Genomic DNA, 16,322 nt, shown 5'->3' on the forward strand with positions numbered 1-16,322 from the left:
ATTTTTAATTGGAAGCAATCGCTTATCCCTTTTGGCGTGTTAATGTTAACGGAAAGAACATGTCGGTTATAATCTATAGGTAGTCTTTTAGTTATAGATAGAGGATTTTTCGAAGAAAGACCATGTTGTCCTTGATTCGTGTGACAGTCACTTCAACCTTTGTATAAAACCAAGCACTGTGCACATAATTTGATGACGTAGTTTACAGCCGTTCACAGAAAGGTTTGTCAGGTGAAACATTTGCATTTTATTAATGCAGTTATTCTCCACAATTACCGACCAACGTTCGTTAGATTGCTGGTTTTGTTCACAAGTAATAGCAAATTTATCTGAATGTAACATCGTTTGGACATGTCAAATGTTATTATAGACAGAAAATGATTAAATGTTGGGTTACCATCTGGTTACATAACCTTAGTGATATCAGTGCTGTCAACGAGTCATGTATATTGTACTTTTTAGTTTACAACATAGTCCATACTTTAATTGGCTATTCTTTCTTAATTGTATTCGTGGAAAAAAGATGAACTTTAATTGTATGGTTGTCTAGTGATTGTAAACGGCACGAATTCTTCTCTCAAATTTACATTACAAACTTTACGAGCGTGTCCGTGATGTGTCACAGGAATCATATTCTGTATTTAGTACATGAGTCAGTACACAGCATTAGACACGTCAGAGGCCTGTTCCACAAAGCGATCTTAGCGCTAAGTTGATTTCTACGTGTTTGTAAATATCAGTGGCACACTCAAACTTCTGGGCGTTTGTCATATCGACCAAAGCTGTCTTGTATCATTACGATTTGAGATTTGCTATAGGTTTGGAACATAATCATCATGGGACACCTTGTATATCTACAAAATGCAGCACAATTTTGTTTCAGTAAATTTAGTTTACAATTCATTGCAATATGACATAAGAGGATTTCAGATAAACCAATCAAATCATGCACAGAGAATCAGATCACCGGCTGCCGAATTCTAACTTGGAGAAGTTTTTGTGCAAGAAATAACATTAGCGATAAATGTAGAAAACTTTCCATTTGGGCACTTTTAAAGTTTATTGCATTTAACACTGAAATTTTGTCTGAAGTTTTCTAGCGCTCGTATTATTGCTGCCATTTGAAAATACACCATCGGTTACCTTCCTTGCCTTTTGATTATAAGGTGTTTGGTGATTTGAGTGTGATAATAACATACCCTGTAATTTGAGGGCATCACTGAAATCTCAAGGGAAAGGTGCCAATAAAGAATAACGTCCCTTTAAGGAAGAGTAACCCTTCTTCTCGCACAAGTCAAGTAAACCTCTAAACACCCAGTGATCTGAAATTTGCGTAAATTTGAAATCTTGTGTTGTGTCCGGACCTGGGAGAGCTATCATTTCTCACATCCCTGTCCCCATGCTACATATATATCATGCTCCATATCCTGATATGTCTTGCTCACACTGTTTGCATTCTATGTTTGCAGGTTTGTCAAAGTTGTCGAGTGACGGAACTAACTACAAACCGTTTAACATGTCATTCTTCAGAAATACAATCTGGTTTGTGAAAGGATTAAGAGAATATACAAAGTAAGATATATGCAAATGCACATTTACAATAAAATCACACATACCATAATCACTGTAATAAGATCCTTGGACAATTAGTTAATTGACAAAGGGGACTGTTTGTTAAAAAAACCATATACAACGATGTCAATGATGGAGCTAGAGAGAATAAACTTTGTTTCATTCAAACATCATTGGAACTAAAACTTTTTCAATAAATGATTACTATAGTCCTCGCCACTTGAAATGGAACGTGAAATATCACCCTGCCTGAGACTCTGCCATTAATTAAACAAGGACTGGTGAGCTCAGGGGTCAATATGTTGTGTCTGAGTGAGGTATCCATGTTAAACTGTGACATGGTATCAGTGGGCTAGTACTATAAAACCGGCATTAGTCTGGGCTAGCACAAACAGACACATGCACGCATAAGCATGCACGTTACAATACAAGTGCAATAATCTTTAAAGTTACATTAAACCCCATTCATGATTTCATTCTTAATGTTTATTCAGATCAGGCTATGCCTCGGCTTGTAAGGCATTCAATGCTAGTGACCTGGAGGTTGATGTGACAGGGAGGAGTTTCATGATCACAGGGGCGAACAGTGGAATTGGAAAATGTGCAGCAATTGCTATTGCAAAGAAAGGTATTTACTTATCATACACCTAAGATTAAAGAACAGTTGATTGTCACGATCATGGTAGATTGCCGGTCAAATACTCCTACATTGCTCGGATTGTGAGTATGTGCACAGAGCTCCAGATAAGCTGCATATCTGCGTGAAAAACGCATCAGAAATGCAGAAATACGCAGTCAAATAACATCCAAGCGTATCAAATACGCAACGAACATTACAGATACGCTACAAAAATAAAACTTGTGCGCATCATCCAAATATTGTGAAGTAACCCTGCGTATTCGATTAGCAAATCAGCAACTTATTTTGAAATTATAAACGGGCATTCCGTCAACCTTGCCAAACTCCACGATGACACTTACATCATGATCATTTGCCATCACACTTTCTTGTGGAAGTATCGCGGTATTTTTGAGTCCTATAAAGCTCTCGAACCCACACGACACCAGTTTGCAGGGACTAGATGAATAGTGTTTTTAAATATTTAACTTAATTACCCACATGTGTAAAAACTAGTGGGTAACAGAAATTTGAATACCCAGATAGAATTACTGATACCCAATGATTTTAAAATGCATGGGTAAAATACCCACAACACCAAAAGCTTATCTGGAGCTCTGTGTGCATAAAATACGTAAAAATAATCACAACCATGACCCAATACATTTTGAAGTGGTTCTCATGGTGTAGAAGACAGTACAGCATGTAGAGTCTCATACATCCTGCTAGTGACACCTGTAGCTCATTTTCTGCTATCAAATACTTGCTTAACTTCTTTCAGTGGCATTTAGAAGTTGGTGTGATGAAGTAAGACGAGTTCTATAGCACTAATTGTAATAAAGAAGTTGTTCATCCATAGAACTCGTCTTACTTTAAATACTTGCTTGTCTGGTCTTGTCTGACTATGTAGAAGCCTCGAACTGAGTGTAGTTGTCATCTTGCTGAATGCAGCCGAAAACGATGTTGATTTGTTTTATTAACCTGATTTGTATGTTCGAGGTGGGACTATACACATGGTATGCAGAGACGGCAAGCGAGGGGAAGAAGCCAAGGCAGAAATAACTGAACTGTCTGGTAACCAGGTAAAGCCCAGACGATGGAGGAAATCAGTATAGTTTATTGAAACTATTCACATACTTGTTTGACTGAAATGACAGCATTGGATTGACTGATATCATTTATCAATACCGTATTTGCTGTCATAAGCACCCTGAATCCTTAGAATATTGACGAAGGGGGACAATATTTAAAACATACACCATAAGGAAGAGAATTTATGGATGTCAACTTCTTTATTATGAGGAATATGTTTCGGAGTACCATATTTTCTTGAGTATAGTGCACACTTTTGTTCCCAAAAATACAGCTGTGTAGAAGGGGGTTCGCATTATACACAAATTAATGAGTTTTGATGTTTTTCCCCCATGGAAAGACATTACCGTGAGCACGTAACACCAGAAATACCATGTCAACAAATCCATACTGAAGTACGCAAATTAGTCATGTAATTACACTGTCTGGCTATAAAAAGTGTTCTTTGTATATCTGGACTTATGTTTGTAACTTTTATTGATTTTATCCAAAATTCCTTTTAATATTGTTTTAATTAATATGCTTACTCCTTCTTCAGGTGAATCAACTGATGAAGGAGTAAGCATATACTCCAAAACATTGGGTTCCTCATAATAAACAAGTTGACAACAATAAATTCTCTTCCTTATGTGTATCACTTCTAAATGCCCTTCAAAGACCTCATATGCCATGAGTTAAATGTTTTGTCAGATATCGAGCAGCTGCTGACAAGTTACTTCAAACATTAGTTACACTAATTACCGGTATATATCCTTTTAACTCTGCAGTTTTCTGTAAAAGAAATCTGTAACATACACAAGAAAAACGTACAGTGTCATCTAAATCATGTAAATCATGTATATTGTCTGTCTTAGTATGGACAGCTTGGTCAGGAGAAGCTTAATATGGCTAATATGGAGTTAATTGGTGATTTCATTCCATGAAATAGACTCCCATTGTCACACTTAAGACCAATTTATAATGGCAATAACAACACGACAACATATAAAAGAACAACATTTATTAAATTTTTTGGCATATGGGGATTCTCGGTATATACATATATACATGACACATAAACATAGTACATGGAAGACTAACTTCAGCCAAGTCTCTAATATCGGAGTAGCGCACTCCATACTGTTTGAGCGTACTGAGACTTGGCTGAGTATACGAACAATGGACGGTGAAGAAATAGACCCGATCGGCGGGCTGTACCTCTGCCAAGTAATACAAGTAGGAGTCGCGCACCCCTAGACTTGCTCCCGAGCGCCAGGAGTACCTGGCAGAGTAGACGAATGATGAAAAAACAAAAAAGAGATGAATGTTAAATTACTTGCAGGGGGAATAGTATCCGCCTGAATTGCCCTCTGATAGAGCGGATAGATTGCCCATATTATTATTAATGATAATTGTGAAATTGAGTTGATGAGAATATGGAGTTAATTGGTGATTTCATTCCAGGAAATAGGCTCCCATTGTCACACTTAAGACCAAGGTGTTAAAGTTGTACTGTCACCAAACTAGCGCTGTGCCAGAGTTATTCGTGCAACAAATCTTTATAGAAAACCATCAGTTTATGGTTGTTAGCTGAGCGTAACTCTCTTAAGGAAAGGTATATGATTGAACAACTTCTTTATAACAATTAGGAAATAATCATTTTGGTGTAGGTTCTAATACTGGTTTCTTCCTTGTTAACGGTGTTAGAACCTGCACCGAAACGTTGCGCCTAATTGTAATAAAGAAGTTGTTCATTCATATATCTTATCATACTTAGCGCTCCAACTTCTAAATGCCTCTCAAAGAACGTAACTGTGTTGGTGGTGCATATGGTGTGATGAGATCGATACGATAGGATGTTAATCTTAGAGGATAGCAAGTTTAAACTTCAAGGCAATGTTTTGCTAGTGTTTATCACAATAAACCTGAACCCTTTCTTCCTTCCAGAATGTTCATCTCCATTTACTGGACATGTCGCAGCCAAGAGATGTCCTAAAGTTTGCCTCAGATTTTGAAAAAAATACTGGAAAGTTAAATGTTTTGGTGAGTATCCTTGATTTTTCTGTACGTTATGGAGGACTCACAGGTCTTGTTCTTTTGTGTGTTGTTTAACGCCACACTCAGCAATATTCCAGCTATATGACGGCGGTCTGTAAATAATCAAGTCTGGACCAGACAATCCAGTGATTGACATCATGAGCATCGATCCACACAAATTAGGATACAATGACATGCATCAACCAAGTCAGCAAGCCTGACCACTTAGAACAAGCATAGTCACCTTTAATGGCAAACATGGGTTGAATAGAATTATGATTGAAAAAAATAATAATTTTGAGAAAACGTGCAGAAAGGTCAACCCATGAAATCACAAGAGAATGTAGCTTAGACATTGGCAACAGCAGCAGAAAAATCCACTCACTGTCTACTTCCAGCTAACACAGAGAACAAGCTGATTAAATACTGTTCTTCTGTTGGTTTCCTATCGCAGATAAACAATGCAGGGTGTATGGTGAACACAAGAGAGGTCTCAGAAGATGGCCTGGAGAAGAACTTTGCCACAAATACACTTGGTATGTAATTGGTTATCACAAATCAAATGTTTCACACATACTGGTGTATAAAGAACACAAAAACAAGTATCAAGCCTTGATGTTTATGTATAAAGACATAGTCCACCAAGAATTCCTTTACAAGTTTGTTCAACGTTTCTGATTTTGTACAATTGATCTCTTCAGTGGTTTGATGAAACCATCCAAACATACTTCACAGTGGTGTGTGCTCTGTTGGCAATACTTGGGGCACGGGTGGCCCAGTCTTAGGTGCCGCAAATCGCTGTGCAGAGTTGCGTCCCTTGGGCACGCCAGAAACCTATGATTGTGCTTTCGAATTCCTGTTCGCCCCGATTATGTTCCTAGGTTTGTCAGCACCATACCCATGCTCGTGGGTTTCACCGAAGTGGTTAACGTCTGAGACCTGCATCACTTCAGGCTTTCCTCTCACATTAAGCTGACACGCCGTGATATAACTGGAATACTGTTAAAAGTGGCGTTAAATCCAACTCGCTCACTCACTCACTGTTGGCAATACAATGATGACAAAGTAAAATATTCATAATTAATATTTATTCCATGCTACACTATTGATATTATTGATAAACATAATTAATTATCAGAACCTTACACATGAATGTCGGATTCTGATTGGCTGAGACCAATTCTATTCTATTGTAACATATTAGGTCCATTTATCTTATTCCCCTTTCAAATTGCTGAACTGATGACATTTGCAGCATACCAACCGTAATTTTGTATCTTGAATTAATGATGTAAGAATCCATTCTCTGAATTTTAATGATAGTTTCTGAATGAAGTAGATCCAGGGGGAATAACTCTAAGGTTGTTTCCTATCATCTGCTAATGTTTGTTTGTTGTTTCACGCCAGACTTAGCAATATTCCAGCTATATGACGGCGGTCTGTAAAATAATCGAGTCTGGACCAGACAATCCAGTGATTTACATCATGAGCATCGATCCACGCAATTGAGATCGATGACATGCATGCATCAACCAAGTCAGCGAGATTGACCACCCGATCCCGTTAGTCGCCTCTTATGACATGCATAGTCGCCATTTACGGCAAGCATGGATTGCTGAAGACCTATTCTACCACGGATCTTCATGGGTCTCATCTGCTAATGAATGAAGTGAATAAGTGCCTGACTGTAGTACTCTTACCAATTCGGACCAAAGCATGCATGCATAAGACATACCTGCTCTATAATTAGGTATTCGTTACTATAAATTGATTGTCCTTGGACTGGTGGACAGCTTATATTTTAAACAATACTATTTATCATATACACCCATCCAGTCAGAAAATGTTTTTCTTGAATTAGAGCAATTCTTTCACAATAGTTGTATCTTTTATTTACAATACTAGGGCAAAAATACAATGTACTAGATTGTTAAACCAAGTTAATATTGACTAGACAATCTATCATTTAAAAATGTGTATGAAAAAAATATTCTTGGTTCTGTCCTTGAATGTTTTAAAAGACTCTTTAAAAAGAGAAATTTCTGAAGCTGGCTGATCACTTTTTCTGAACCCATTTTTCGAGTCGATGCCTAATTGTAACTACCGTGTTCTATGTAATAAGCGCCCCGCTCAAATGAGCACCCATGGCGATATTTGCTAATATATTGGCTAGTAAACAATACCAATTAGCACCCCTTCGATTGATCAATGTACACAAGACTTGTTTATTCACGTATAATACACACTCATGTGTTGTATGCACCCTTAATTATGGGCAATTAAATTCTGGGAAAAATTATCTGTTGTGCATAAACATTTCAGCTGTCAGCATAAACCACGAAGTATATCTTTCAACTAATATTCTAATAAAAGCCCCCTATTTCTAATTTTTAGAGCGCCCCGGGCTCTTATTATGTCGAATATGGTGGTTGTTGTTGCTTGGCCTTCCTCAGCCTTATCATTTTTGATTCACAGCATGTATGTTTCAGGAACGTATCTGCTGACTGCATCTCTTATTCCACTGCTGTCACAGAGTGACGATCCAAGAGTGGTGTGTATATCAATCAATCATCCCCTTGTAGACATATGAAGGCCAAACCAAAGTTTTTATGGAACCAGCTAATCCAGTTTTGTCTAAATTACAAAGAAAATATGTTTGTTCCTGCTATGAAAATGAACAGATGTATTTGTATTTCAAGTTGGATGAGCCTTCATCAATTCATTGCCGTAATCTATATGAGACACTTGACTAATTCTCGCCCAACAGCCATTTAGATTTTGTGTTTCTTGAGTCCATTTCCGAAATCTTCGTAATGGCAGTGAACATGTTGGACCAAAAGAATGAATATCAAGTTGTTTTTCATATATTTTGATAGTTCATTTTGCCATTTGCTTTTGAATTAATATGTCATTCTACTTTGTCAAGTAGCTCAATTGTCAAGAGATAACTCTGGAGGCAACCCCTTGCACTGTGTTCTCGACAAAGCACCCATAGAGATGGTTCAGAGAGAAATGGTTCATGTGTCTGCAAAACAAACTATCTTTTATAATACTCATAAATGTGACAGACATCAATTCAATGTGTAACTGCTTTTAGAAAAATATCTAGATTGTTTAACTTGACCACATGAACAAATTCCTTTTTTGTGTCCTTCTTCATCTACACATTTCAAAACATGTTTCCCGTAAAACAAGTAATTAATTTGGTCTGGCCTTAGTAAGTAAGTTTCAACTGGTTTGAAGATGGATGCAGCATGATGACATTGAAGTAGAGGATTACCAGAGAGTACCAGCTCAAGCTTTATTATAACTGTCTACCCTCTAGGATTGAGTGAGTGAGTTGGGTTTAAGTTTAACGCTGCTTTTAACAGTATTCCAGTTATATCACGGCATGTCAGCTTAATGTGGGAGGAAAGCCCGAAGTGATGCAGGTCTCAGAACGTTTACCACTTGGGTGAAACCCACGAGCTTAGGTATGGTGCTGACAAACCTAGAAACATAATCGGGGTGAACCGGGACTCGAACCCATAATCATAGGTTTCTGGCGTGCCCAAGGGACACAACTCTGCACAATGAATCGCGGTGCCTGAGACGACTGGGCCACCCGTGACCCCTCCCGTGACCCCTCTTGGAAGAATGAACCTCAATTTACCAATATACCGATAATACCTCACCCCCTAATATGAACATATTAGTAAATAAAGTCACTGCAAGAAATAGGCCCACTCACACTCAATTTGTTTGTTTGTTTGTTTAATGGCGCACTCAGAAGTTTTACAGCTATATGACTGCTGTGTGTAACTAATAAAGTTTAGACCAGACAATCCAGTGACAGACATCATAAGTATTGATCTATGAGATACAATGACATGATGAACCAAGTTAGCAAGCCGGACTTCCTGTTCTTGTTTGTCGACCCTTACAACAAGCATGGGTTACGGAAGACCAATTCGTACCTGGATCTTCACGAGGATTCTCTCCCTCAATACCATGATGAAACAATCAATATAAGTCCTGAGTTGTATGATAATATATTCGTATTTTTATAGGTAATTGTGACATCTGGAGGCATGCTGGTTCAGAAGCTAGATGGGAAGGACCTGCAGTCCGAGAAGATGTCCAAGTTCGATGGCACGATGGTGTACGCCCAGAACAAGAGACATCAGGTTGTGATGACCGAGCAGATGGCCAGAATTCATCCCCGCATCCACTTCTCCTGCATGCATCCAGGCTGGGCTGACACACCAGGTACACCATTGTGGCTTGCACTTATATAATGATGCAGCGTAGTGTGATATTCACTCTCCCTCTCACTCACTTTTATGAGCATGATAAATGGCCTATCATCATCATGTCACCGTATTTGCTTACCGTATTTGGCGTAATAAGCACCCAGGGTGCTCTCAAAATTAGAAATAGGGGGCTTTTATTAGAATATAATTTCGGTGAAAGAGTTGAAAGATGATAAATTTCATGGTTTATGCTGACAGTCTGAAATAATACAAAAGAAAAGTCTGTGCATTATACACGACACATTTATTTTTCAAGAATTTAATTGCCCGTATTTAAGGGTGAATATAACACACGAGTGCGTATATTATACACGAATATATATGTTCTGTGTACATTGATAAATCAGAAGGGTGCTAATTAGGATTGTTCACTAGCCAATATATTAGCAAATATCGCCGTGGGCACTTATTACAGCGGGACGCTTATAACGACGATTACGGTAATTAATTAATTAATACTTTTTGCTCAAAACAAACAATATAAACCTTGATATAAGTTACTATACTCACTGCCAAAAAAAATACAAACCATAGAAACAGACAAGTATGTACATTAAGAAAAGATGTTTCCAATGTGTACCATTTAATGACAAAAATAACAATCCGTCAAGTGTTACCACAGTGTCTTTATTGTTATTGTCGCTGTATGGCTGAAGTAATGCTGATGCAACATTAAATTTAACTCTCTCACTTTATTGTTATCACGAGGTAGTACATTTGTACTCATCCCAGCCCTAGTTAGGTCCTTCCTTCATGGAACTATGGTACTATATGAATGTATAGCTGTATGTTTTGGCCCCCAGCGGTGAGATCAGCCATGCCAGACTTCTACAACAAGATGAAGGACCGCCTGCGGACACCGGAGGAGGGGGCGGACACTCTCATCTGGCTGGCTCTGGCACCGGCAGCCATTAAACAAACCAGTGGAGAGTTCTTTCAGGGTGAGACACAGTTAGAGGACGTCAGTGTGATCAGGTGGTGTGGGTGGATTTCACCAGGGTGAGCTAGCACTATAAATCGGCATCAGTCCGGACTAGTACAAGCAGCCACACAAACACACACACGTACATGCACGTCGCTATATAAGTGCAATAATCTTGGACGCGACGTTAAACCCCATTTCACCTCACCTCATTTGACAAGCATAGGTTCCTGGGGACCGCTTCTAACCCAGAGTCCCAAGGGGTGCAAATTACTATAAATTAGTTCTCAAATTATGTATCACACTTAGTATAAGCCAGGGATTGATTCTGTTCAATATCCTTGTAATGTTATGTGGGTTAACTTAAATCACAGATAACTCTTGTATCTATAGAAAATAGACTCACTAACTGGGATCAGTCTAGTTTAATCCTCCATATTGGAACACATGGCATTTAGTACAGGGAGATAACTAACTCTAACATACAGCTGTATTACTGTATAACTATTATTGTGTAATACCAAAACGCGTGCTTATGTACTAACATACAGCTGTATTACACATTGTGTAATACCAAAACGCGTGCTTATGTACTCTCAGAACCCGTTTCACGAAAAATATTAAAAGCTCTCAACATCCCTTGGCTTATACAACGACATTGCGGGTGGACATGATAGATCACTGAGAGGAGCTTATGCACACTCGATGACCCCAGCACCCTTGTTGCTAGGCTGACGTCACATGGCATGGCAAAATTCCACAAATTACGTCATCGGGTATTGTGACGTGATTGTAAACTTTGAGGTGCAAGCCCCCGTTCCACAAGACAATCGTTTTGTAGCGCCATGACAGTCGTTAGTCTAAGTTAAAGTATGTGAGTTGCGATAACCTTAATGCTACGATAATTTTGTGGAATAGACGCCTGAATTCTAAAGGTGGACTGTTGTATGGTATTAAAATCATACGTTTCAACTTTTGACGTGTTTGAAGTATTATTCTGTTAAACTCAATTGTATTATGCCGTGGATCATGTAGGTGTCAGCCTATTCACATTCTACAGTATAATTCTAAAAACGTTATAAATGGCAAGCAATAAATAAAATACTAAACGAGCTCCCGTGTAAAACCAATTTTATGAAACTCGTGAATAGTTGTGGCTCGCTTTCGCTCGTCAGATACCACAACTGTTCACTCGTTTCATAAAATTGGTATTACACGGGAGCTCGTTTAGTATTCTATATACCTGATGGTATTTTCTACTGTTGTGCAGATCGGGTGATAGTAGCCAAGCACCTGCCCCTAGCCTGGACCAAGTCTACAAGCCAGGAGGAAGAGGAACTGATGACCAAACTAGCAGCCTTCAAGACACAGTTCCAGTCTGCATGATAGTCACCTCGTAGAGCCACACTGTTATGATGAAACTCCGACTGTGATCAAGTGGAGATGGGCTGTCGACCTTGTCACCAGGCCAATGTTCAGGCCATAATGGGCAAACTAACAGCAACTCGGGAACAGTATGTTATGCATCTGTTCAAGTAATTAGTGGAGATTACAAGCTTTTATTGTAGTATATATCAGCAACAGGTTATGTAGGTAGTAGGGCTGGTTGCGTCAAGACATTGTCATGGTTCAAGTCTTTGAAAGGCATTTAGAAGTGAGAATTTATGGATGTCCACTTCTTTATTATCAGGAACACAACGTTTCGGAGTATGTGCTTGCTCCTTCATCAGGTGAATGAATGATATGAGGCAGAGAGCGTATATATGTACATGTAAGGACAACAAAAGTCATAAGATAACAAAAGGTGGAAACTTAACAAGGGAAGCCAACAGATGATTGGCGCTGAGAGGCAATTAGCAATAGACAATGGAAACTAACACTTTACTGTAATCAGCGCTGATAGTATGGACAACTTGAAGCCACGACTAAATTATCACTATTATTGTCATTGATATTGAAAATATGTACTGAAACTCTTTGAAATCATCGTGGACTGCGACTATTGAGTAACAAGTGACTGGAAGCTTATGTCCTGGTATGACAACATGAATGAGGATTCAAACTCGGACAACATTATTGCCCATACCAATGTCTTTGTTTTCTGTCGGTTCGCTGAAAATTAAGAAAATTCCACTCTGCGTGTGTGAAGATATATCGTGTGACATTTACTTACCTCAGTGTACATGGAGGCCGTTCATGAAAATCTCTAGTGTTTTGATTAGTTGACCATCTTCCCGAGGCAAGAGAGTTAACTGACTTTAAGAGTCCAGTTTCCACCCTTGCCGAACTAGGCTGGAATTCCTGGGCTCTATCGTAGCCCCACCAGTGGCTATTACGAGTTATGTCCCTTCTAAGCCTCTCCTCTAGACTAATCAGATTCCACCTCTCCTATCACTTGCATTTGCTTCAAACAAAACAGTGGCGCCCAGTCAAGACGATCTGATCGATAATCAAGGTCTATGTTGTGCTAAAACGGGTCTTACATCTCGCAATGCGTGAGCACCTTGATTAAAAACATGAAAAGATTTGGAAAATATCTGTTGACGAGTTGGCGGTGCACATGCTTTGTAAATCCTGCAATCGACGGAAATCCGCACGACAGTTTACGAACCAGATTTCGATTTCGTTGCACGCTTTTGATTGGACTATGCATAGACTCGTTAGTCCAGCCAAAAAGTTACTCCATAATACCAGCCTAGTTCGGCAAGGATGGAAACTGAACTTTTATAGTCAGTTAACTCACTTGCCTTGGGAAGATGTTAGTTGACATGAGCAGCACATGGATAGAACTCATTGGATGGCAAATATTGTACTGGATATTGATTACATTGTTTACTTACCTCAATGGTGTTTATATGGCATTATCACTGTGTATGTATTATCTGTGTTATATCCTGTGTTGTGCATATACGTATTATCTTTGTTACTCATGTTTGTAAATGTTTATTTATATAAAATGTTATGCTCTCTGATCAAATTGATGTTTATAGAATAAAAATTATTACTAATAATATCAGTCCTCATTTCAAGTGTCGGTTTCATGTCTGTGGAAGGGGCAGATGGGTAGCATAGGGGTTAAAGTGTTCTGTCGTCACTCCGAAGATCCGGGTTTGATTCCCCACATGGGTCCAATGTGTGAGTCCCCCCACCCCCTGATATTACTGGAATTTTGCTGAAGGCGTCGTAAAACGTCTCACTCACTCTATGGAAAAAGCTAGATGGCATCCATGCTGATTATGTCTGTATATCCTCAGGAAGGCATCTAGGCTTCTGTGTACAGGGCATAGGTCACAAATCAGGTGAAGATAGCGGAGAGTAGTTGGTTCTGCCCCACAATGAGTGAGTGAGTGAGTGAGTTGGGTTTAACGCCGCTTTGAACATTATTCCAGTTATATCACGGCGTGTCAGCTTAATGTGGGAGGAAAGCCCCAAGTGATGCAGGTCTCAGACGTTTACCACTTCGGTGAAACCCACGAGCACGGGTATGGTGCTGACAAACCTAGAAACATAATCGGGGCGAACCGCGATTCGAACCCACAATCATAGGTTTCTGGCGTGTCCAGGGACGCAACTCTGCACAGCGAATCGCGGCGCCTTAGATGACTGGGCCACCCGTGCCCCCTGCCCCACAATGAAGCACATGTGGCACATATATGTGGTGCCTCCTTATGGGTCTTTGATCAGAATATGCCAGTTCACCCAGCAGTGAATCTGTACCCGATAGGATGGTCATATGAATGTTAGGGCTGGGACGGGTACCTTGGGTACTCGGGTTAGTGGGTCCTCAGTAGGACCCCGGTACCCACACGGTACCTGGACCCGTGGTTAATCATCTGATATTCAGTTTAATGACATTAACAATAAAATGCCATGGTTACACTACAAGAATAGCTAATGTTCACATTTCCTTTTGACTAAGCAAGCATTCGTTCTGACTTTTATATGTTCGAGTAAGGATAAGCGTCTGTCAACTTCAGTGTATGAATGATCAGATTGTTTTATACATGTATCTAAATAGTTTTTGGACCCATGAAGATCCGGGGTAGAATAGGTCTTCAGCAACCCATGCTTGCCGTAAAAAGCGACTATTGGGTGGTCAGGCTCGCTGACTTGGTTGATGCATGTCATCGATCCCAATTGCGTGGATCGGTTATTTACAGACCGCCGTCATAGAGCTGGAATATTGCTGAGTGCAGCGTTAAACAACAAACCAACCAACCAACTCAATAGTTTTTGCTAGGGCTGCGGTAAAACAATTCCTATTCGGATATTTTGTACCCAACTCTGAAGCAGGTGCCCGGGTTGGGCCAGGTAATAGGGTGTCGGGTACCCTGGAAGTAGATTTGGACTCGTCCCAGCCCTAACGAATGTTGACTTTCTAGGACCTTACTGGCAGTTTGGGTTGAATACTCCGAATGGAGGAATGAATGAATGTTGTTTTACGCCACATCAGCAATTTTCCAGCTATTCGCGGCGAGCCGAATGGAGGATGAAAATTGAAGGCACAGATACATTCACAAGGGTAACAATAATGTAGCACCATAAGCATTTACTTGGTAAATGGAATCGGACTCATTATTATCTGATCTTTATTTTAAGGATCAGTGAGATGACCACAGTGGTTTGGTTGTTGTATCATTGGCAGAACTCACGTTATTCAGAAAAATACAGAATTTCACATGGTAAATTAGCCATAATAGTTATGCAGTCACTAAGGCCTGTTGCTTGACCTCCTTCCTCAGTCCTCCAGGGTCCACTTGGCCTATTCCATCACCTTCGTAATACATCAGGCAGCCATGGAGTATTGATAATGCATGAATTCACTGAAAACCGTGCAATGCCAGATCTAGACTAATCCTGCTGAATGAATTTTATATGATGTAGCAGCCATGTTTTATAAGGTGTAGACATATATTTGAGTGAGTGAATGAGTTGGATTTTACGCCACTTTTAGCAATATTTCAGCAATTTCATGGGTGTGTGTGTGTGTGTGTATACCAGAAATGGGCCTCACACTATGTACCCTTGTAGGTAATTGAACCGGGTCTTCACCGTGACAAGCGAACGCTTTAACCACAAGGCTACCCCACCGCCCACTTGTATTTGAAGACAAAAGCAAAAGTTGTTATATGATAGTCATATGCAGAAAGTATATAAGTTCCAGTATAGACTACTGCCAGTGCTGACTGAGGTGAGGTGAAATTGGGTTTAACGTCGCGTCCAAGATTATTGCACTTATATAGCGACATGCATGCACGTGTATGTGTGTGTGTGGCTGCTTGTACTAGTCCGGACTGATGCCGATTTATAGTGCTAGCTCACTGAGATACCATGCCGCAGTTTAACATGAATACCCCACTCAGACACAGTATACGGACTCCGAGCCGACCAGTCCTTGTTTTAGCCCCTTAATGCCGAGCGCCAGACAGGGTAACAACAAGTACAATCTTTTAACGTCTTTTTGTATGACGCGGCCCGGGATCGAACCCTGGACCTTCCGCTCTCCGGGCGGACGCTCTACCACAAGACCACGGAGGCGGTCAAGTGTTGACTGAGATCCTAGTACGACGAAGTCATCATGATACTCAGTACAGGGCTATTGTCAAGGTAACATAAAACTACCATTTGTTGGAATAGAATCCACTAGTATATTACCTCCAAGGCTGACAAACAACACAAGACATGTTTTGAATGACATCAGTTTTTAATCAGTATTCCATCAGTATGTAAAAGTCAACAGTGAGCACTGAAAACACATGTTCAGTACTTTCCAACATCAATAGGAATTTCTCTCGTCTTTGGTCCTGTC

General features: G+C 39.8%; 1 protein-coding gene across 2 annotated transcripts; it reads left to right on the forward strand.

Moving 5' to 3' along the window:
• The first annotated feature begins 127 nt into the window (after window positions 1-127).
• On the forward strand, window positions 128-12,267 carry LOC124120870 (dehydrogenase/reductase SDR family member 12-like). 2 transcript variants are annotated; one of them, XM_046483758.2, is made up of 10 exons: window positions 128-231; window positions 1,470-1,572; window positions 2,067-2,200; window positions 3,191-3,273; window positions 5,210-5,305; window positions 5,754-5,835; window positions 7,789-7,850; window positions 9,349-9,547; window positions 10,395-10,532; window positions 11,784-12,267. In XM_046483758.2, exons 2-10 carry the CDS (start codon window positions 1,517-1,519, stop codon window positions 11,897-11,899), a joined length of 966 nt encoding a protein of 321 aa, XP_046339714.2. In that variant the 5' UTR covers window positions 128-231; window positions 1,470-1,516; the 3' UTR covers window positions 11,900-12,267. The 2 variants fall into 2 exon arrangements, with proteins under 2 accessions (XP_046339714.2, XP_046339715.2); XM_046483759.2 differs by having other exon boundaries at window positions 202-222.
• Window positions 12,268-16,322: the final 4,055 nt, after the last annotated feature.

This window comes from Haliotis rufescens, unplaced genomic scaffold (genome assembly GCF_023055435.1).
Source record: "Haliotis rufescens isolate VD_foot unplaced genomic scaffold, xgHalRufe1.0.p SCAF_9, whole genome shotgun sequence".
NCBI lineage: Eukaryota > Metazoa > Mollusca > Gastropoda > Lepetellida > Haliotidae > Haliotis > Haliotis rufescens.